Source organism: Mustela nivalis, assembly GCF_964662115.1.
Source record: "Mustela nivalis genome assembly, chromosome: 11".
Classification (NCBI taxonomy): Eukaryota; Metazoa; Chordata; class Mammalia; order Carnivora; family Mustelidae; genus Mustela; species Mustela nivalis.
The window spans coordinates 74,353,113-74,373,306 of record NC_139030.1 but is presented as its reverse complement, the minus strand read 5'-3'; the positions used below and the strand labels follow the sequence as shown (position 1 = coordinate 74,373,306).

The 20,194-nt window shown below is 47.0% G+C and overlaps 1 protein-coding gene across 4 annotated transcripts in view; it reads left to right on the top strand.

Moving 5' to 3' along the window:
- NEU2 (neuraminidase 2) overlaps positions 1 to 19,223 on the top strand; it is a 30,415-nt gene extending 11,192 nt beyond the window's left edge. Inside the window, exons 1-3 of one of the 4 annotated variants that reach the window (XM_082690661.1) lie at positions 6,390 to 6,756; positions 11,708 to 11,884; positions 13,195 to 19,223. In XM_082690661.1, coding sequence (XP_082546787.1) covers positions 11,717 to 11,884; positions 13,195 to 14,133 — 1,107 coding nt within the window. In that variant the 5' untranslated portion in view covers positions 6,390 to 6,756; positions 11,708 to 11,716 and the 3' untranslated portion in view covers positions 14,134 to 19,223. Of the gene's footprint in view, positions 1 to 6,389; positions 6,757 to 11,679; positions 11,885 to 13,194 lie in introns of those variants that run through there. The other 3 variants (XM_082690662.1, XM_082690659.1, XM_082690660.1) reach the window with 3 other exon arrangements.
- The last annotated feature ends 971 nt before the right edge of the window (positions 19,224 to 20,194 follow it).

Sequence of the window (20,194 nt, the reverse complement as noted above, 5' to 3'; positions counted from 1 at the left end):
GATACTGATGGCCATGGACTGGATGTTTGTATCCCTCAAAATTCATATGTTGAAAACTAACCCCTAAAATGATGGTATTAGGAGGAGGGGATCTGTGGAAGATGATTAGATCATGAGGATTCTGCCTATGAGGGACCTATAGAGTCTTATGTAAAGAGACTTGCCCTTCCACTATGGCTGTCAATGAACCAGGTAGAGAGCTCTCCCCAGTGAATCTGCCAGTGCCATGATCTTGAACTTCCAGCCTCCCCAACTGTGAGAAAAATATTTCTGTTGCTTATAAGCCCACCAGCCTATGGTATTTTGTTATAGGAAGATATATAGGATATATATATTTGTTATATATAACAAATATATTTTATATATATATAAATTATATATATCCTATATATCTATATCTATATATCTCTCTCTCTATATATCCGATATCTCTATATCTATCTCTCTCTCTATATATATATATATATCGGATATATATCGGATTCTCTCTCTATATATATATCGGATATATATCGGATATATATCCGATATATATATATAGAGAGAGATATATAAATATAGAGATATCGGATATATAGGATATATATATTTGTTATATATATATATCAAATATATATATTTGATCTTAAAAGAAGACAGGAAAATCTCCAGGATGCCATAATTCTATACCTACCCTGGTGAGCTAGTTTATTAGGGATTATACACACATGGCCAGAGGATAAGTTTGTTTTAAGTTCACAGCAATGGGGCAACAAGAATAAAAACTTTGGACCTGAACACAGCAGGAAGTTTGGAGAGGAATTCAAAGGCTCAGAAGTGAAACAAGTGTCCCAGGCAATGGGCAGAAGCAGAATCCCCAGTAAGAAAATAGAGAACAAGCTAGGTTTGTACATGGGCTCCAAAATTTGCTGCTCATGAAGCACAGAAACTCTAAGATAGAAATTGAGGGAAAAAGTTGAGAAACTGTGGACTTTTAAGATTGAGGTAGAAACAACTATGGGGGGGGGTCCAACATCTGGGGCACTACTCAGGGCATCTCCACCACCAAACCCTGAAGTTTATTCCAATGAGGATGAGCTCACACACAGAAATTATAAAACATTTGGGGAAGACAAATATAAAGGATATACATGAATGTAAATGATTAAAACATTAGTATTACAAATCAAAACATTTGAGGAAGTACAACATGAAGAAAAGCATCCTGCAAAAATGGGGCAGTTGACATATGGGGAGATGAAACAATAGGATAATATAAAAAGACATTTAAAAAAAAAGTCTATTTCCAGTGCTTAGGTAAAGTAGTAAAATATATGAAACAAGAATAGGAAACTAAGTTTTAAAATTAACACTTTATTTTTTAGAGTAGTTTTAGATTCATAACAAAACTGAGAGGAAGGTACAGAGGTTTATCATTTACTCCCTGCCCCAACCCATGCACAGCCTCCCCCACTATCAATATCCTCCACCAGAGTGCGATGCTTGGTACAAAAAAAAAACCCTATGTCGATAGATCATTATCATCCAAAGTCCATAATTTACATGGGATGGTCACTCCTGGTGGGTTTGGGTAAAGATATAATGATATATACATTATTGTGGTATATTACAGAGTATTTTCACTGTACTAAAAGTCCTTTGTGTTTCCCCTTCTCACTCACCCCACTTCTATAACCCCTGGCAACTGCTGATCTTTGTACTGTTCTCCATTGTTCTGCCTTTTCCAGAATGTCATAGAATTGGAATCATACAGTATGGAGCCTTTTCCGATTGGTTCCTTTCACTTAGTAATATGCGCCATGTCTTTTCATGGCTTGATAGCGCATTTGTTTTTTTAGGACTGAGGAAAATAATTTTTTTAAAAAAGTAGTTTCGGGGCGCCTGGGTGGCTCAGTGGTTAAGCCGCTGCCTTCGGCTCAGGTCATGATCTCAGGGTCCTGGGATCGAGTCCCGCATCGGGCTCTCTGCTCGGCAGGGAGCCTGCTTCCTCCTCTCTCTCTCTGCCTGCCTCTCTACCTACTTGTGATTTCTCTCTGTCAAATAAATAAATAAAATCTTAAAAAAAAAAAAATAAAAAAGTAGTTTCGAAGAACTAAATAGAAACTGTAGAAATAAAAAAATGTTGCATTAAAAAAAAAAAACTTAGCTACAGGGGTGCCTGGCTGGCTCAGGTCAGTAGAGTGTGCAATCCTTGGTCTTCAGGTTGTGAGTTTGAGTCCCATGTTGGGTGTAGAGATTATTTTAAAATAAAATCTTTTTAAAAAACTGCTTAACTAGACAACTTTAAATTTGGTCATTTGGACAATATGCCTGCCTTCTCTGGCCTCTGTAGATCATGTGCTTGTCTTCCCTCCAACCCAACCCCATGGAAATAATCAACTCTTGGAGTTCTGGGAACCCATCTCTGATCTCCCTCCATCTCCTCCCCAAGTTAGTATGGATATTCAATGAGTACTTCTGAAGAGTTAACCAATGGATCCCTTTGAGTCAAATATAATTGAAATTTGCATGCTGACTCAAGACCATTTCTATAAGCTTTTTAGGCCCTATTGAAGCCATATTTCCCTGTATTTCAGTGATCTGGCCAGGATAGAGTTAATAGGTACCCTTAAGCCACATTTTAAAGCCTTTCATTGTATTACTTACTATTATTTTTAAAATAATACCTTTTAAACTAATAATATTCATGTGCACCTAGAAGAATACAAAGAAGTCAGTAAATATCACTTGTAATCACACTAGCTAAAATTAATTAAAATTGGGGGGTCTGGGTGGCACAGTCTGTGGTTAAGCTTCTGACTCTTGGTTTCAGCTTAGGTGGTGATCTCAGGGACATGAGACTGAGCCCTACGCTGGGCTCTGCAATCAGTGTGGAGTCTGCTTAAGATTCTCTCTTTCTGGGGCACCTGGGTGGCTTAGTCGGCTGAGCCTCTGCCTCTTGGTTTCCACTCAGGTCCTAATCTCTGGGTGGTGGGATAGAGCCCCTGAGTCAGGCTCCTCGCTCAGCACCGAGTCTGTTTGGGACTCTCCTTCTGCCCTCCCTCCCCGGAATAAGTAAATAAACATTAAAATTTTTTTCTCTCTCCTGAGGCACTTGGGTGACTCAGTTGGTTAAGTGTTGGACTCTTGGTTTCAGCTCAGGTCAGTTGCAAGGTTGTGAGATTGAGTCCTGCACAGGGCTCTGCATTGAGCATGGAACCTGACTGGGATTTTCTTTCTCCCTCTCCCTCTGCCTAACCCCCATCTTTCATGCTCTCTCTCTAAAAAAGAATAATAAAATAAAATTAATTTAAATTAATTAATTTTGTTCTATACACTGCTAAGTTTTGGGCGTGTAGCAATGCATATTTTGATATAATTTTTGTTTATTTTTTAATTTTAATTTTAATTTTTTATTTTTTAAAAAGATTTTATTTATTTGACAGAGAGAGAGAGAGAGAAAACTAAAAGGGGGAGGGGCAGGCAGAGGGAGAGGAAGAGGCAGGCTACCCGAGGAGCAGGGAGCCTGACAGGGGGCTCGACCCCAGGACCTCAGGATCATGACCTGAGCCAAATGCAGTTACTTAACCAACTGAACCACCCTGATGCCCCTAATTTTTGTTTATTTTTATATAGTTTTTTTTTTTTTTTTTTAATTTGAGAGAGACAGTGAAAGAGAGCATGAGAGAGGAGAAGCAGACTCCCCGTGGAGCCGGGAGCTGGATGCGGGACTCAATCCTGCTACTCCAGGATCATGACCTAAGCCAAAGGCAGCCACTCAACCAACTGAGCCACCCAGGTGCCCCGATTTTTACATGGATTCTTGAGTGTATAATATACACATTTACGAAAGTGGGATCCTACCTTGTGTGCCATCATGTATCCTGCTTTCTAAACTTCAAACCATCCCAGTATTTTCTTGCATATTATCTAATCTTTGAAACAAGATTTTAATTAATTGGTGCCTAATATCCCATTTTATGGATGGGTCACAATTTCTTTAACCAATCACTACCGCTACACTTAACCCACTTTATTTTTTTAAAAGATTTATTTATTTATTTGAGAGAGAGAGAGAGAGCAAGTGCACACAAGAGCTGGGGGATGGGACAGAGGGAGAGGGAGAGTCTTGAGCAAACTTCACACGGAGTTTGGAGCCTCTTGCGGGGCTCAGTCTCATGACCCTGAGACACCCCCACCCCAATGGAGCCAACACCGAGAGTTGGACACCTAACCAACTGTGCCACCCAGGGGGCCCTAGGGGACCTGCTTTTGGAAACCTCTTCTGTGACCCAGTGAGTTAGCTGGAAGACAGGAAGAGTTTAATCAAGGTATCAGCTTCAGGGTAATTCCCAAACCTCCCACCAGGGGGTGTGGGTCAGAGCTGGGGGGCCGGGGTAACCCGGCCTTTCACGTGAGCTGGCCTTCCGGTGGGGCATTCAGAAAAAAGTCTGTCAAGAGCTGACTGTGACCGTCTCTTTGAGAACAGTGAGAGAGCTCTAGACCAGAGCAGGACAGGGAACCTAGAACCAACCATCCAGGGGACACTCCACTGGGAGGCAGCCCAAGAGACCCTGGGGACAGAGATGCCAAGGCACGTCTATACCTGCCTCTTAGCTACCAGATCTGATCAGTCTGGAGCTGAAGGTCCTTTGAAAGGACTTTGTCCAGCTGAGGGAAAGGGAATGAATGAGGAAGGCCTCCCTCACTCCGTGGTCTTAGACGATGACAAGGAAGGGCACTTTCAGCTGAATCGGACTGCCTTTTGATCTTTCCAGCTCATTCAGCTTCACCCACACTGTCTGGTGGTGGACTGTGGTGACGGGGAGGGGGTCCCCAATTTACCGTGGTTCAACTTGGGACTTTTCAGCATTAAGAGGGTGTGAGAGCAGTACACCTTCAGTAAAAACCATCTGCAGACTTGGGAATTTGGATCTTGTGCCAGGCTAGCACTGCTCAGTCTGTCCTCTTTTGGGATCAGCAGCAGTTCCCAGGGTCAACACCGGATACACAGACAACCCTTCCATGTCCCAATGGCCATTCTGTCTGTCACTTTCAGCACAGTATTCAGTTCATTCCATGAGATAATCAACCGTTTATTATAAAATAGGCTTTGTGTTAGATGATTTGCCCAACCTGAAGGCTAATGCCAGCGTTCGGAGTGCATACAAGATGGCCTAGACCCAGCTACGATGTTCAGTAGGTTAGAGGTATAAAATGCCTTTTCAACTTATGACATTTTCAACCTATGATATGTTTGTCAGGATATAACCCCACCAAAAGTCAAGGAAGCTCTGTATTTTCTGGATGTGTGCCAGACAGTGTCTTATCCTCCTGAGAACAAACTCTGGCCTAAATGGAGCCTTAGGTCTGGTTCTGGTAGGTGCAGAAGAAAAGGGCTCTTTGCCAGGTACGAGCATCTACTGAGTCCCTGCCACATGCCAGAGGCTGAGTTGAGAAATTTCTATGGGATTCTCTTGTGTGATCTTCACGGCATTGCTTCTGCCTGAAAAGGCAGCCTTACCCATTCACTCAACTGTTGAGCATTGATGGAGCACCAGTGAAGCACCAGAAATCGCTCTTGGTTGTAGGAGCAGATTAGACGGAGGGTCTCTGCTCTCCTGCAGCTTGGAGTCTACTGTGATATTTTTTCTCCCATTTTTTCAGAGGAGGAAACTGGGGTCTAAGAGATCAAGAGAGTGGCCCTCCTTTCCCAGCTGGTCCCGACAGAGCCAGGAAAGGAGCTGAGTCCGACATGGCTCTCGCCCTCGCCCTTGCCCTCTCTCTCCCTCCCTCCCCCCACTTCCGGATTGTCCCAGGCCCCCAGGATCTTGTTCCCTGCCCTGCACATCTTTTGCTCACTGCATCCATTTGAGAAGCAGGCTTGACTCAGGCTGCCCATGGCTCATTCTGAATCACTATGACTGTACAGGGAGCTGGACAGACTTCCTCCCGGTTAATGAGTACCAGCATCCTAACTGAGCCAAGGCTGGGCTTGTACACCGGCCTCGCCCTGGAGCACGTTGGCAGATGAGTGGGTGGCGGAATCCAGGGCGTCCCTGAGAGTTATTTAGACGCTGGAGTGATGGAGGAGGGCCCTGGGACCCAAGGCTAGCCCAGAGGAATGCAGGAGCCCCAGTTTTCTTCCAGAAGCTGGGTTCCTGTAACTGTCCCTCAGAACAATGTATTACTTATAATATAATCCATGGGAAATTTTACTAGTTACCAAGCACGTTTAGATAGAGCCTCAAGAAAAACACAGACTGGCAACAGGCCTCTGGGGGAGAGGACGACATACGGCCTTGAAGCCAAGCAGATGGGGATGCCCGGCTCGCTCAGGGCGGAACCCACCTGCTTCATTTTTCCATAATCTACCCCCCTCCAGAGCACCTGTAGCTAATTAGATAAGTCCTTTGAATGTGCTTACTCAACTATAAACTTCATACTGCTTGACTAGACGTATCTTGCCTTCCTTCTTGTTTATCTACAAGCATATGATTAATGCTTAGCCTTCTTCACTCTTCTTTTGATTACTGTCTAATATCTAATTAAAGCGGGGCTGAGGAGTAGCAGCCTCTTGCAGCTGACTTGTTTGTGCCTCATTCTTCTCCCGTGCGCCGTCAGGAAGTGGCAGGTTCCCACTCCCTCTGCCACGCACACTGACTCCCTGCCCTCTGCCCCGGGTGCCAGGATCCCTCTGGGATCACTCTCCGTGACGAACTTCTTCTCTTGGAATTGACAAGCTTGTTAACAGGAACAAGAGCTCTTCTGTACGAGGTAATTAAGAAGCGATGGGGCGATACTGGGAATGTCTTAGACCTCGTGGTTCTAAAAAGGGTGACAGGGCACCCAATCTTTTCTTGGGGTGCTCAGAGTACCTGCCGGATGGGGAAAGATGTGGAGAAGGTTCTGGTCGGTCGCTCAGGAAAAATACTCATTCTGCTCTCACGTTATTGCTGGTCTGAACTTCCCGGAGGTGGGTCCGTGGTCCTGTACTGGTAAGGGGATCAAGATAGCTCCTCTCACCCTGGGGTAGCAATCCCCACAAAGCCCTGGCCACAAACTGAGTGATTGAGCCCATTGGAAATTGGGTTTTCCTGGGAAAAGAAGCTGGCTAAGCTTTAGGCTTGCGTGCTTGCTTGGCTGCTCTTTGGAGAGGTGGCATTTCAAGATGGTACCCCACAGGCCAATGTTCCACCTAAAACTAACCCCAAGAGCAAGGGCTAGTTCTCTCTGAAAACTGCCAGGTGTGCCTCTTCCCCTCCTTTCTGATCTGAGTCTCAGCTGTGGGTCCTGCAACACGAGAGCCCAGTGGTGAGGGTTGGGGGTTCTGGAATCTGGTAGCTCCAGCCTCACACCAATCCACTTCCACCATCCACTCAAGGCGGTCACCTCCTGTCTCCCTGACCTACTTCTCAGTTTCCATACCTCTGAGATGGCAGCAGGCCAGCCAGCCTCATGCACTGGGGCGGGAGAAGTGAGCTTCTTTGTGGAAAACACTTTGCTCTGGGCCTGGGCCCCATAAGACCAGCTGCTTGTCGCCTGAGGGGACCATCTGAAGCTGTGGCTATTAAGCCATTTTTAACCTACATAAGGGTGGCCTCTCACGTTTCAACCTGACAGCGCCACCCGGGAGACCACCTGGATGCCGGTGCCCAAGGTGGGCTTGCACTGAGGCCCCTGACCACCCCTCCCCCAAAGGGTCACCCCGCACTGGAGACAGGTGCCTGCACGGTCACCCCCTACAGCTCCCTGCTTGCTTGGTGAGGAGATGGAAACCAGGGATGTGGCTTCCTGCCTGAAGACACATAAAGAGGGGACTTGGGACTAGAATCTAACTTTTGGACTCCTAATTCAGTTTTCTTCCTCCTGTGTTGGTCTCAAGCCACTGCCACGGTGGGAGGCGGGCCTGGGTGCAGACGGAGCAGCCACCTGCACAAGGTGCTCAAGGGCTACCAGAAATGTAACAAGGTGTAGGAAGATGGCATTTCCCAGAACTCGTCCCAGAGCCAGTACTGCAGGGAGATAGAAGGTGCCTTGAGTCCCAGCTCTGATACGTAAGGGTTCGTGAACTCAGTTGCCTCATCGGTACCATGGGCTAAAAACAGTGCCTCATTCGTGGGGGTGTTGTGGATATTAAATGAATGTGTATTTGTAATTTGTATTATAAACATCAAAATGTATGAATGCAATTTACAAAAAACCTTTAGAGATACAGTAGAAGAGGGCTGGCCCTTCATAAAGGCCATATAAGTGTTGGTTGTGATGATCACGAAGACAGGGACGGTGTTGTCACCTGGCGGCCCAGTCTGGGCTGGTGCTAAGTTGCTGAGATTAGAAAGGAGCCCTCGAGCTCACATAGAGGTTCCTTTTCCTCTACATCTGCCCTCCTGTGCCCGTGTTCGCTCTGCATACACGTGTGACAAATACTTAGACAAGCAGCGCATGTGGGTCTGGGTTAGCACGTGTCCATGGCCTCCCCCTGCGTGCCGGCCTCTCTTCCCGAGGGCCCCGGCTCTCAGCCCCACAGGTTTTCAGAGGGCAGGGCATTTGCGAGGTCAAATAAGACCGTCCCTATCAAGCGCTCAGATAGGTCCAGGTCCTAGTGAGCATTGTTTGGTATGCGACCATAAACTTAACTAGAACACAAACTCCCTAAGTCCAGGGATCTTTCATTTATTTACAAAGCATCCCGACTGTCTAGAACAAGGCAGGGCACAAGGGAGGAACGTAATAAACATTTGCTGTATGAATGACCACGTTTGCCCGCACCCCAGAGGAGAGCAGGGTCTCGGGAAAGAATCTGGAGACCAGCCACAGACGCTCTGGAAATCAATTCAGAAAGAATCCTTTAAACTGGGCATTTCCAGCTCCTCCCTAATTTGCCCTCCACATTCAATTAATTTTGCTGTTTCCCCATTTCTTTTTTCTTTTCTTTTTTTTTTTTTTTAAGATTTTATTTATTTGACAAACAGAGATCACCACTAGGAAGAGAGGCAGGCAGACAGAGAGGAGGAAGCAGACTCCCCGGGGAGCAGAGAGCCCGATGCAGGGCTTGATCCCAGGTGCAGGGCTCAATCCCAGGATGCTGGGATCATAACCTGAGCCGAAGGCAGAGGCTTTAACCCACTGACAGCCACCCAGGCTCCCCTGTTTCCCCATTGCTTTCTTTCCTTTTTTTTTTTTTTTTTTAAGATTTTATTTATTTATTTGACACACAGACCACAAGTAGGCAAAGAAGCAGGCAGAGAGAGAGGGGGAAGCAGGCTCTCCGCTGAAAAGAGAGCCCGACCATGACCACACGGGGCTCGATTCCAGGACCCTCCCAGGACCTTCCCAGGACCCTCCCAGGACCCTCCCAGGACCCTCCCAGGACCCTGGGATCATGACAGAGGCAGAGGCTTTAACTCACAGAGCCACCCAGGCGCCCCCTTGTTTCCCCATTTCTAAGAGCCTGGGTCCTCTTTCAATTATTCTGTCTTTGCTGCCCCCACGCGCCCCCCACTACTTCCCTGGAGCCAGAAGAGGGACTTCCTAAAAAAATAAATTAGGTTACATCACTCCCTTGCCTAAACAAATTGCCTCCAGGCTAACATCCGCCTCCGACTGCCAGCGTTAGTCATCTGGAAATGCAAGTCAAAACCCCACTGAGACAGCACTTGACACCTGGTAGGACTGCTGTTATCAAAAAGACACAGCAGGCAGTGCTGTCACTGAGAGATTGGAACCTTTCTACAACGGGGCTGGCAAGAATGTAACATGTTGCCACCAATGGAGAAAACAAGTCTAGCAGCAGCTCAAAAAGTTAAACTCGGAAGTACCATGTGACTCAGGAACTCCACTCCTAGATAAATACCCACGAGCTTAAATAAACCCTTGAACCATTTTCTAGGGAACACTGTTAAACGGCCTCTCCCCTTATTTCATTTTTATTTGTAATCATACTTGATTCTTTCCGATCTTCATTTCATTGCCTCACGTTGAGGCAATCACACATTTTTACTCTGGGCAGCCCTTCTTAGCTGTATTTTGTCAGATTGGCCTAACAATAATACTCGTTATGCATTGCATAGAATACTGATAGATTGCACAATGTCTCCAAAATGTTAAATTAAGTTTTAAGTAGGTAATACATATCCATGGTAGGAAGAGATGCAAGGAGGAGGAAGGGGAGACAGAGGAGAGGTGTGGTTCTTACTGCTCACTCCACTTCCCATTTCCCCTCCCTGAAAGCGTGTTGCAGGCGGAGGTCTCCAGGAACTGGGGTCGGGAACCAGGACAGGAGATTGATGGTGGTGTGCCCTGGGGTCAGCTCCATGGAAGGGAGCAGAGGGTGGTAGGAGTGGGCAGAGGGGGTCTCTGGGAAGCCTCAGATGAGCTCACAGGAACTCTGGAGCTGGGCCAGCCCTGGAGAGTGTCACAGGTAGGACAAGAGAGCCAGAGTCTTGGTGCTTTTCAGATGGCAGTCCTGTCCCTCCTCATGTGCAGCTAGCACTCCCTGCAGTGGGAACCAGGTGGCCCAGCACGGAGACCACTGTCATCCACAGTTCCCAAGTCTTCTCCAGCTCTCTCTGCCCTTGTTGGTCAATTATTTATTTTTTTAAGATTTTATCTATTTATTTGAGAGAGAGGCAGTGAGAGCATGAGAGGTGAGAAGGTCAGAGGGAGAAGCAGACTCCCCATGGAGCTGGGATCCCGATGCAGGACTTGATCCCGGGACTCTGGGATCGTGACCTGAGCTGAAGGCAGTAACTTAGCCAGCTGAGCCACGCAGGTGCCCTTTTTATTTTCTTACACGTCCGGAAGACCCTCCCAGCCCACACGAGCTGCCAGGAGTTCCTCTCTTCCATCCCCAATGTCCTCTCACTGCCCCAGGGGTGGAGCCCACAGGGTGGGTGCAGCTGGGCCTTAGCTCTAAGCAGCCTGGAGAGGAGAGCCTTGAGAATCAAGGCTCCCCCCCCCTTTTTTTCTTTTTTCTAAGGCAAATTTCTAGGGCTCTGCAGTTATTTAAAAACAAAACAAAAAAACCCCAAACCCTCTCGTGTCATTTTTCTGGCAGCTGGACAACAGCAGAGCACTGCTCAGCAAGCACTCCTTTCCTACCCAAGTTTGTTTTTGTTTTTGTTTTTATAAAGATTTTATTTTTATTTATTTATTTGAGAGAGAGGCAGTGAGAGAGAGCATGAGCGAGGAGAAGGTCAAAGGGAGAAGGAGACTCCCCGTGGAGCTGGGAGCCCAATGCGGGACTCGATCCGGGAACTCCGGGATCATGACCTGAGCCGAAGGCAGTTGTCCAACCAACTGAGCCACACAGGTGTCCCTTCCTACCCAAGTTTAAGCATTTGATTGATGACTTGGGTTGGGAAAAAGCAGTTGAAGGTTATGGCAAATCTGTTGTAAGAAGGTTTGTTAATTTATAATAAGAATACAGCACTAAATACTCCTTTCTAAATACCTTCTCTCTGATGTCTCATGGACAGATTTCTGCCAGAATCCCTGGGAGGTGTGCACACAATTGGTAGACAGGCTCTTGGAATGTAATCACAGGGGGTGAACCACATGCGGCGAGAAGACAGGCCACCCCAACACTGGGTGGCTTGCCTATGGGGTGAGCAGCACCTGTCTGGGAGGATGGCTGTGGCCCCATCCCAGGATGTGACTGCAAGAGACTCATTTTCTTATCCTGTGCCCACCCCCAAGCCCCATGGCATCCTTCCCTGTCCTGCAGAAAGAGAGAATGTTCCAGTCCGGAACCCATGCCTACAGAATTCCCGCTCTGCTCTACCTGCCTCAGCACAAGACACTACTGGCCTTTGTGGAAAAGCGGATGAGCAAGAAGGATGAGCACGCGGAGCTGATTGTCCTGCGAAGAGGAAGCTATGATGCATCCACCCACCATGTCCAGGTAAGGTAGGGTGAGGCTACAAGTGCTCCTGGGAGTAGCACAGGGACCATTCCATCCTTAAATGGCTGAGACCTGGAGAACAGAGGGATGAGATACACTGAATCCCAAGAGGGACCCAGAGACCTATCAGGGATCACGCAGAGAAAGTGTCCCTAGGTGATCACCTAGATTTCACATGGGATCACTGTGAACAAGTCCCGTTGTCATGGCGACATCTGCTTTATTGCATGAAGGGACAAGTCAACCAGGAAACTAATGTTTAGAAAACTTCCTATATCCCTGAAAACCTAAGGGAGGGGAATTTAGTATTACCTAACTGGGGAAGGGGGGATTGTATCCTTTTAGTAAAATTAACCTGGGGAGCAGGGTGAAGGTCAGAGTGATGGTGTCTTGAGTTTCCAGCATGCAGACCAAGTAGTTAATTTTGATGAAGACATCCAAGGCTGGCTTATCACATATGAAGGGCTTAATATTATTATTATCATTACCTTGTGGTCATTATTATACAGTAGCTATCCGGAGCATGGGGTTTGAAGCAGATGAACTTGGGATCAAGTCCTGGTTCCAGCACTTACCAGGGTAGAGTGTTGGGCAACTTATCGACCCCATCTAAGCCTCTCATTCTCCAGGTGTAAGATGGAATTAGAAAGACCTGTTCCCCAGGAGTTAGGGGTTAGCATTAGATGAGACAACAGACATCATGCACTCAGCATAGTTACCTACTCCTAGGATCATCCATCGGTAGAGAGCTGTTAATGGTTGGGGATAGACTACAGAGCCTCAGTGTATATGACTCACACTCAGAGACTGTGGAAGCTCAGTGTGAGTCCTTGGTGCTATGGTGCTGCCCTTCCCTGGCTGCATTAATAGACTCTGATGTGTAGAAACAGGAGGTGATGGTCTTCTTCTGCCCTGCACTGGTGAAACAGTTGTAATTACTCCAGGGCTTTATTTGTCAGGAACACGAAGCCGGACTGGGCTGGTAGGTCGAGGGATGAAGCTGGGAATGGCTCATGTCTGAATCATCTTTGCACACTGGGGTCTAGCCCATGCCAGGTGCCCTGTAATGTGTGTTGCTCTTCAAATGAAGAGGGCACTGCCATAGAGGGAGTGAGGGGGGCCCTGGCTCCTGCTGCTCAGTGGAGGCATTGTGCAGATAAATGAGTGCTGTCCGGAGAGCTCTTTTCAGTGACCTTTGATTTTTACCCTCTGAGATACACCATTTTCCCCCTACACTGCAGTTCCTGGCCATGGCACTGGCATTGGCCATTTCAAAGTTGTTCTCCTCCTTTCTGTCCCCTCACATTCAGTGGCACGCTCAGGAAGTGGTGGCTCAAGCCCAGCTGGAGGGCCACCGGTCCATGAACCCAAGTCCCTTGTATGATGAGAAGACAGGAACCCTCTTCCTCTTCTTCATTGCTGTCCCCGGGCAGGTGTCCGAGCACCATCAGCTTCACACCAGGGTCAACATGACTCGGCTGTGCCAGGTCACCAGCATGGACCATGGGCAGTCCTGGAGCCCTGCCAGAGACCTCACTGACACCGCCATTGGTGCAGCCCACAAGGAATGGGCCACTTTTGCAGTGGGTCCAGGCCACTGTCTGCAGTTGCAGAATGACACCCGGAGTCTGGTGGTGCCTGCCTATGCTTACCGGATCCTTCAGTCCCTCCAGAAGCCTTCCCCGTTTGCCTTCTGCTTCATCAGCCATGACCAGGGGCACACATGGATGAGAGGGAACTTTGTGGCCCAGGACACCCTAGAGTGCCAAGTGGCTGAAGTTGGGGGCGCAAAGCAGAGGATGGTGTATCTGAATGCCAGAAGCCCGCTTGGAGCCAGGGTCCAGGCCGAAAGTACCAATGAGGGGCTCGACTTCAAGGAGGCCCAACCTGTGAAGAAGCTTGTGGAGCCTCCCCATGGCTGCCATGGGAGCATCGTCAGTTTTCCCAATCCTCATGCAGGCTCAGGAGCCTCAGACAAATGGCTGCTCTACACTCACCCGACCAACCCGCAGCAGAGAGCTGATCTGGGTGTGTACCTCCACAAGGGACTCCCAGGTCCTGACACCTGGTCGGAGCCCGCTCTCCTGGCAAAGGGCAGCTGTGCTTACTCAGACCTCCAGAGCATGGGTAGTGGCCCCGATGGGTCACCCCAGTTTGGGTGTCTGTATGAATCATCTAATTATGAAGAGGTCATCTTCCTCATGTTCACCCTGAAACAAGCCTTCCCGGGAGAATTTTTGTCTCAGTGAGCCATTTGGGGTGCAGACCAGGAAGTGCTCCAGACGGAGAGGCCCATGGTGGACCCTCTGGTCTCTGGAGACCAGCTCTTTGTTCTCTTCATAGAGAGCGTACAGACGCTGCCTGCTGGCCCTTTCCCTCCTTTGATGTTTCAGTCCTTTGAAGGGATTCAGTTCTCACCCCAGAAGTTGAAGGAACCTGGCTTTCCACAGCCCCTCCATGGGGAAGGTGAGGACAGCAGTCACCCTGCAGGGCTCTGACTGCCTGCTGCCAGCCCCAGCTCTGTGCGGGTCTTGATAAATGATGGAGCCCAGCCCATTTCTAGATGCTCATCAGGTTCCTGGGGAAAGGCTGAGACAAAGATGTAAGCTAGCAGAGGGGTGTGTGTGTGTGTGTGTGTGTGTGTGTGTGTGTGTGCACGCGCATGCACACATGCACATGTTTTCTCAGGGATGCGTCAGAGGAGATAGCATGGGGCACAGCTTTGCAGAGAGGTAAGGCAGGTTGAGGAAAACTCAGATAATCTAAGTCATTGCATTAGTTTCCCAGAGCTGCCATAACAAATCAATACCAACTTGGTAGCTTAAAACAACAGAAATTTATTCTCCAACAATTCTGGAGGCTGGAAGTCCAAAAATCAAGGTGTCAGCAGGGCTGTACTTCCTCCAAAGGTCCTAGGGGAGACCCCTTGCTTGCCTATCCAGTGTCTGGTGACCCCAGGAATTCCTCAGCTCATGGTTATCTACTTCCCTTTAATGCCTCTGTCTTTGGGTGGCTGTCTCCCCTTCTCCTGTGTTTTCTTTTCTGTCTCTTACAAGAGACAGGTCGTTGGATTTCTGGAACACCCAGATAACTCAGGATAATCCTGCACTCAATGATATTTGCAAAGCCTCCTTTCTAAATCATGTCACATTGACTGATTCTAAGGGTTAGGATGTGGATTTATCTTTCAGAGCCACCATTCAATCCACTAAAGGCATCAGAAATGATTCTGGTACAGGTGATGTGGCCAAAGGTAGGAATGAAATTCAGATTTCAGAAGAATGAAGGGGATAGGAGGGGCTGGGCTGTTGGATGTGTGTCTGTGGCACAGAGCTTCTCTGGGGCATCCAGTCTTTGTGATGACAAGGATGCCACCACGTGGAGGTGAAGAAAGAGTGATGAGGATCCTGTGCCTGTGTAGTCCTTGCCATATAGAAAAAGCAGGGAGAAGGCCACTCCCCAGTTGTCATGAGGGTGATAACCTGAGAGGGGAGTCCTGGGCAGAGGAGGCTGACATATCTCTGATCTCTGGGGTCTTCAGGGGCCTTTGTCATATGTCCCTGTGGAAGAATGGACTTGCCCCCTGCCCCCATCAAGCCCCTCTTACCAATTAGATCAATCTAATAGTTGGGTGGCAGCAATCAGTGACAATAGTCATGGGTTCTTGCAGTTGAGCCATGTCTCCAGGTGGCCAAGCAGTGGTTAAATGGAATTGTCACAGTGTGGGGAGCTGGAGATGTGGCTTCTGTTCTGGGTGTGTTTCCTGGCACTGGCCTCCTATCTGGGTGCTACCTCTCTGTGCGGGGGGATTTATGAAATCCAGCTGGAAGGATAAGGAAATAGGGCCTGGTTATTGCTGGGATGGAAAGTAAGCCCCTGCTGGGGTGGAAAGACAGCCACCTGCTGTCTTCTAAACCCTGCAAGTTAGCTATGCAGAGGGCCTAGCCAAGAGAGAGAGGACAAGGGCATGTCAGGCAGGGGCAGCACAACGTCAAGAGGTTTAGAGGTACTAAGGCCTGATAGTGTATGATCCAAAGGAGAACACTTTTGAGAGTGAAAGGAGGATGTTATTAATAATTATACCAAGACGATGGACATCAGCCAGGACTATCCCAGGCAAACTAAGAGCTTTAAGAGAGAAAGACCCATTGAAGATTGTATCAGGATCTGGCCTCTGCTAACTACCCTGGGAGAGTCAATCAATTAAGGGTCTTGATGTGAGTTGGGAATAGGATAGGACATCTGGACACTGCCAAGCTCTGAACATTATTCTCATAGACTCTGTCCGTTCACAGAGGTCAGTGGGTCTCAGTTCCAGTGGGTCTCAATTCTAACTGCTCATTAGAATTCCCTGGGGAGCTTTTACACCGTGATGATGCCTGGGCTCCACCCCTGACCAACTGATTCAGAATCTCTGGTGGTGGCACCCAGAGATGAGTATTGTTTTTTCAAAAACTCCTCAAGTTATTCTAGTGAGGATCAAGAACTGCTGGCACAGATGGTCTCTAAAGTTCCTTCTACTTCTAAATGTATACAAACATACAAGTCTTCTGATTTGAATGGGAAAAAAAAAAAAAACAATTGATTTGGTTAAAGCTGAACTGATTTACTCATTGAAAAATGCCACTAAGAGAGTGAAAAGAAAAGCCATAGATGATAGGAATACAACACTTATATCTGACAAAGGAGTTGCTTCCAGAATATATAAAGAACACCTACAAACCAATTTAAAAAATACTGTCTAATTAAAATGGGCAAAAGGCTTGAATAGGCACTTCATGAAAGAGGGTATCATAAAGCCTGCTAAACACATGGTCATCAGAGAAAAGCAAATTAAAACTATGAGATACCCACTAGAATGATCATAATGAAAAAGACAGACAACAGCAAGTATTGGCAAGAATGGGAAGCAACCAGAATACTCATGCAGGTCTGGAGGAAGTATAACTGGTATGACCACTTTGGAAAGCTGTTTGATAGTGTCTATTAAATGAACATGTAAATACTCTATGACCCTGCTCTTCCCCTCTGCAGTGCACACCTGAGAGAGATGAATGTGTTTGACTGCCAAAGACACGTATAAGAATGTTCCTGGTAACTTCATTCCTAAGAGTCCCAGAGTGGAAACTATCCAAATGTCAGTCGAAAATAGAATGGTTATCTGAACTGGGCAATATTCACACAATGGAATATTTCAGAATAATAAAAGAATGAACCACTATTGCACACAATAACGTGAATGGCTTTACAGACATTGTATATTGAATGAAAGAAGCCAGAGTCAAAAGACTACCTTCTTGATGACTCCATTTACATGAGTTCCAAAACCAGGCAAAACAAATCTATGGTAAGTCAGGAAAGGGGCTATTTCTGGTGGAGGAGAGCTGTTCACAGAGAGCTAGAAGGAATCTTCTGGGTGCTTGGAAATATTCTGTTGTTTGATCTGGTGCTAGTAGGAGGCTGAACCCATACATGAAAATTCAATAGGCTGCACACATAAGATTTGCGTACCTTACCATACCATAGGCTATGCCGTGATGAAAAATAAAAGTTGAACTGAATAGTAGATTTGCTAGTTAAATGTTCAAATCAGTATATTACATTGGGTTGTAAAACTCTGGAACTAAATTTTTATAATAAACTTTTTTGGGGAGAATCATTTTAGATTTACAGAAAAGTTACAAAGATAGTATGGAGTGTTCCCATATACCCTACGCCCAGCTTTCCCTAATGTTAACATCTTATGTAACTCTGGTACATTTGTCAAAACCGGGAGATTAATACTAGCACACTACTGTTAACTAGACTCTGGACTCTATACAGATTTCACCAGTGTTTCTACTAATGTCCTTTTCCTGTTCTAGGATCCAATCCAGGATATATTTAGTACATTTAGTGAAACTGATTTTTTACTATAATTTGTGTCCATGGAGACACACACATACTCACAGACTGACACACAGTTCCAGGAGCCCCTCCGCTCACCTCGTGAGGCCTGGGAGGGAAGAGGGCATGGGGCATGTCCCAGGTGGTCGCCTTGGAAGGACCAGAGCCTGGCCCTGCAGAGAGGGCAGGCAGGGTGGTCTGCTAAACCCAGGGGTGCTGATAGAGAAGATCCGCCCCTCTCAGGAGAGACCCTCTCCCTGCACAGTGAGATCAACACAGCGGCCACATAGAGTAACTGGAACTTGTCCATTCTTAGAAGTAAGCCCTCACATCACGAGATATAATATGTTAGCCTTTAGGGATGGACATGAACTTGAAGTCTGTGAAGTCCAGCCTCCAATTGAAAGGGGGTGAAAGCAGGTCCCATGAGGTCCAAGACTTCTTCAAGGCCACAAGGTCAGTGGCAGGGCCAGGAGAGCAACTTGGTTTCTGAGCCTTCACCAGTGCCCCCGCATCTGTTCTCAGTTGTCTCTTCTGTCCCCATCTGACCATCCAAGAAGTACAAAGGGGTCTGTACGATGAGGTTCTGGGACATGGAGTTCTGCTTGGCCAGTCTCTAGAGTCTGTGCCCTTAGTCCTGGGTGCCAGGTCTCCCTGCCTGGCATGGCCTCCCCAGTGAGGGTGGGGAGAAGGCAGCTCTGGTCTGCGGACTTGCCAGCTGGCACCTTCTAAGAAGGCAGAGACTCATGCAGAGGCAAGAGTAGTCAGGAGAGCTCAGCTATCCACACCCCTGCTCTGTGCTGTGAGATTTCGGCACTGGGACCACACCGCCACCCGCACAAATCCCCATCCCGTGAAGAAGAAAGGAAGAAATTCAGTACTTAAATGTGATGCTTTAATCACACTGCCCAAAAGGTGAGAAAGCTGACTGTACTTTTGGCAAGGTGTCTCTTTTTCATGTTCCATTTTTGTACTGTTTTTAGGGGAGGGTTTCAGCGGAATAGATGCCAAACATTTGGAAATATAAAGAGGCAAGGAAAAAACCACCCGTAATCCCACTAACCAGAGGCACATTTTCTTCTGGTCTGTTATCTGTGAAATTTGCTGAGATCATGCTGCAGAATCAAGGCGAGATGGGGCTTCTTCTCCCCACTTGACATTATAGCTCAAGTATTGCCTCCATGTTACATTCTTGCAAAAGATAATATGTCAAAGAAACACCCATGAATTATGTAATCATTCCTGAGTATTAGAAACTGAAGTTACTTTTGCTTTTTTTCTGTTACACAAACACTGAGATGAACATCTTTGTGAGTAAATCTTGGTCCTCCTCTGGGACTATTCTGTAAACTGAATCCCCTGAAAGGAATTACTGATCGAAGATGAACATTTGAAATTTCTTGGAATGTGTTGTTTGCAAATATGAAGTACAACCCTCCGTTGTGAATCAAAATGTCTTGAAATGGCTTTCTTCTTTTATAATTTTTAAATACCTGAGCTCCTAGACCAATTGATTAAGTCATGCGTTCGTTCCTTAATTCATAAGCCACGGTTCCTGGCTTTCTCCCTATATGGTTTATCATCTAGGTTAAAGACCGGGGGTAGACACACATACAAAATCACAGAGGTCAGAAGGGCGGGCCTTCCATGAATATTATCTGGTCTAATGTTTGGTTTTTTTTTTTAAGATTTTTTATTTATTTATTTGTCAGAGAGAGAGAGAGAGAGCAAGAGCGAGCACAGGCAGACAGAGTGGAAGGCAGAGTCAGAGGGAGAAGCAGGCTCCCTGTGGAGCAAGGAGCCTGATGTGGGACTCGATCCCAGGATGCTGGGATCATGATCTGAGCCGAAGGCAGCTGCTTAACCAACTGAGCCACCCAGGCGTCCCTGGTCTAATATTGTTCATCTGATGAGGGTAGAGCAGGAGCCTGGGGGAGGTCAGGTGACTTGCCCACAGACCCCTGTTTGCCTGCTCACCTCCCACCTGCTGCCCTGGATCAGAAGCTCAAGGGTCCCAGCAAAAGCAGGTAGAATCCAGACCACTGTCAGTCCCTTTCCTTTTTCTTCAGGCCCAAAGGGTCACTGGTTGAGCACACAGGCCCTCCTTTCTGCCCAAGGAGGCTCTGGGTCAGTGGATGCTCAGTCTTGTTACCGACTCGTGTTATTTCCCCCGTGGGTAGCACTCTTCTTTCTAGATCTTTTTTCCTTCCTTCCTTCTTTCCTTTTCCTTTCTTTCTTTCTTTCTTTCTTTCTTTCTTTCTTTCTTTCTTTCTTTCTTTCTTTAAGATTTCATTTATTTTTTTGACAGAGAGAGACAGCAAGAGAGGGAACACAAGCAGAGGGAGTGGAAGAGGGAGAAGCAGGCTTCCCGCTGAGCAGAGAGCCAGATATGGGGCTTGATCCCAGGACCTTGGGATCAGGACC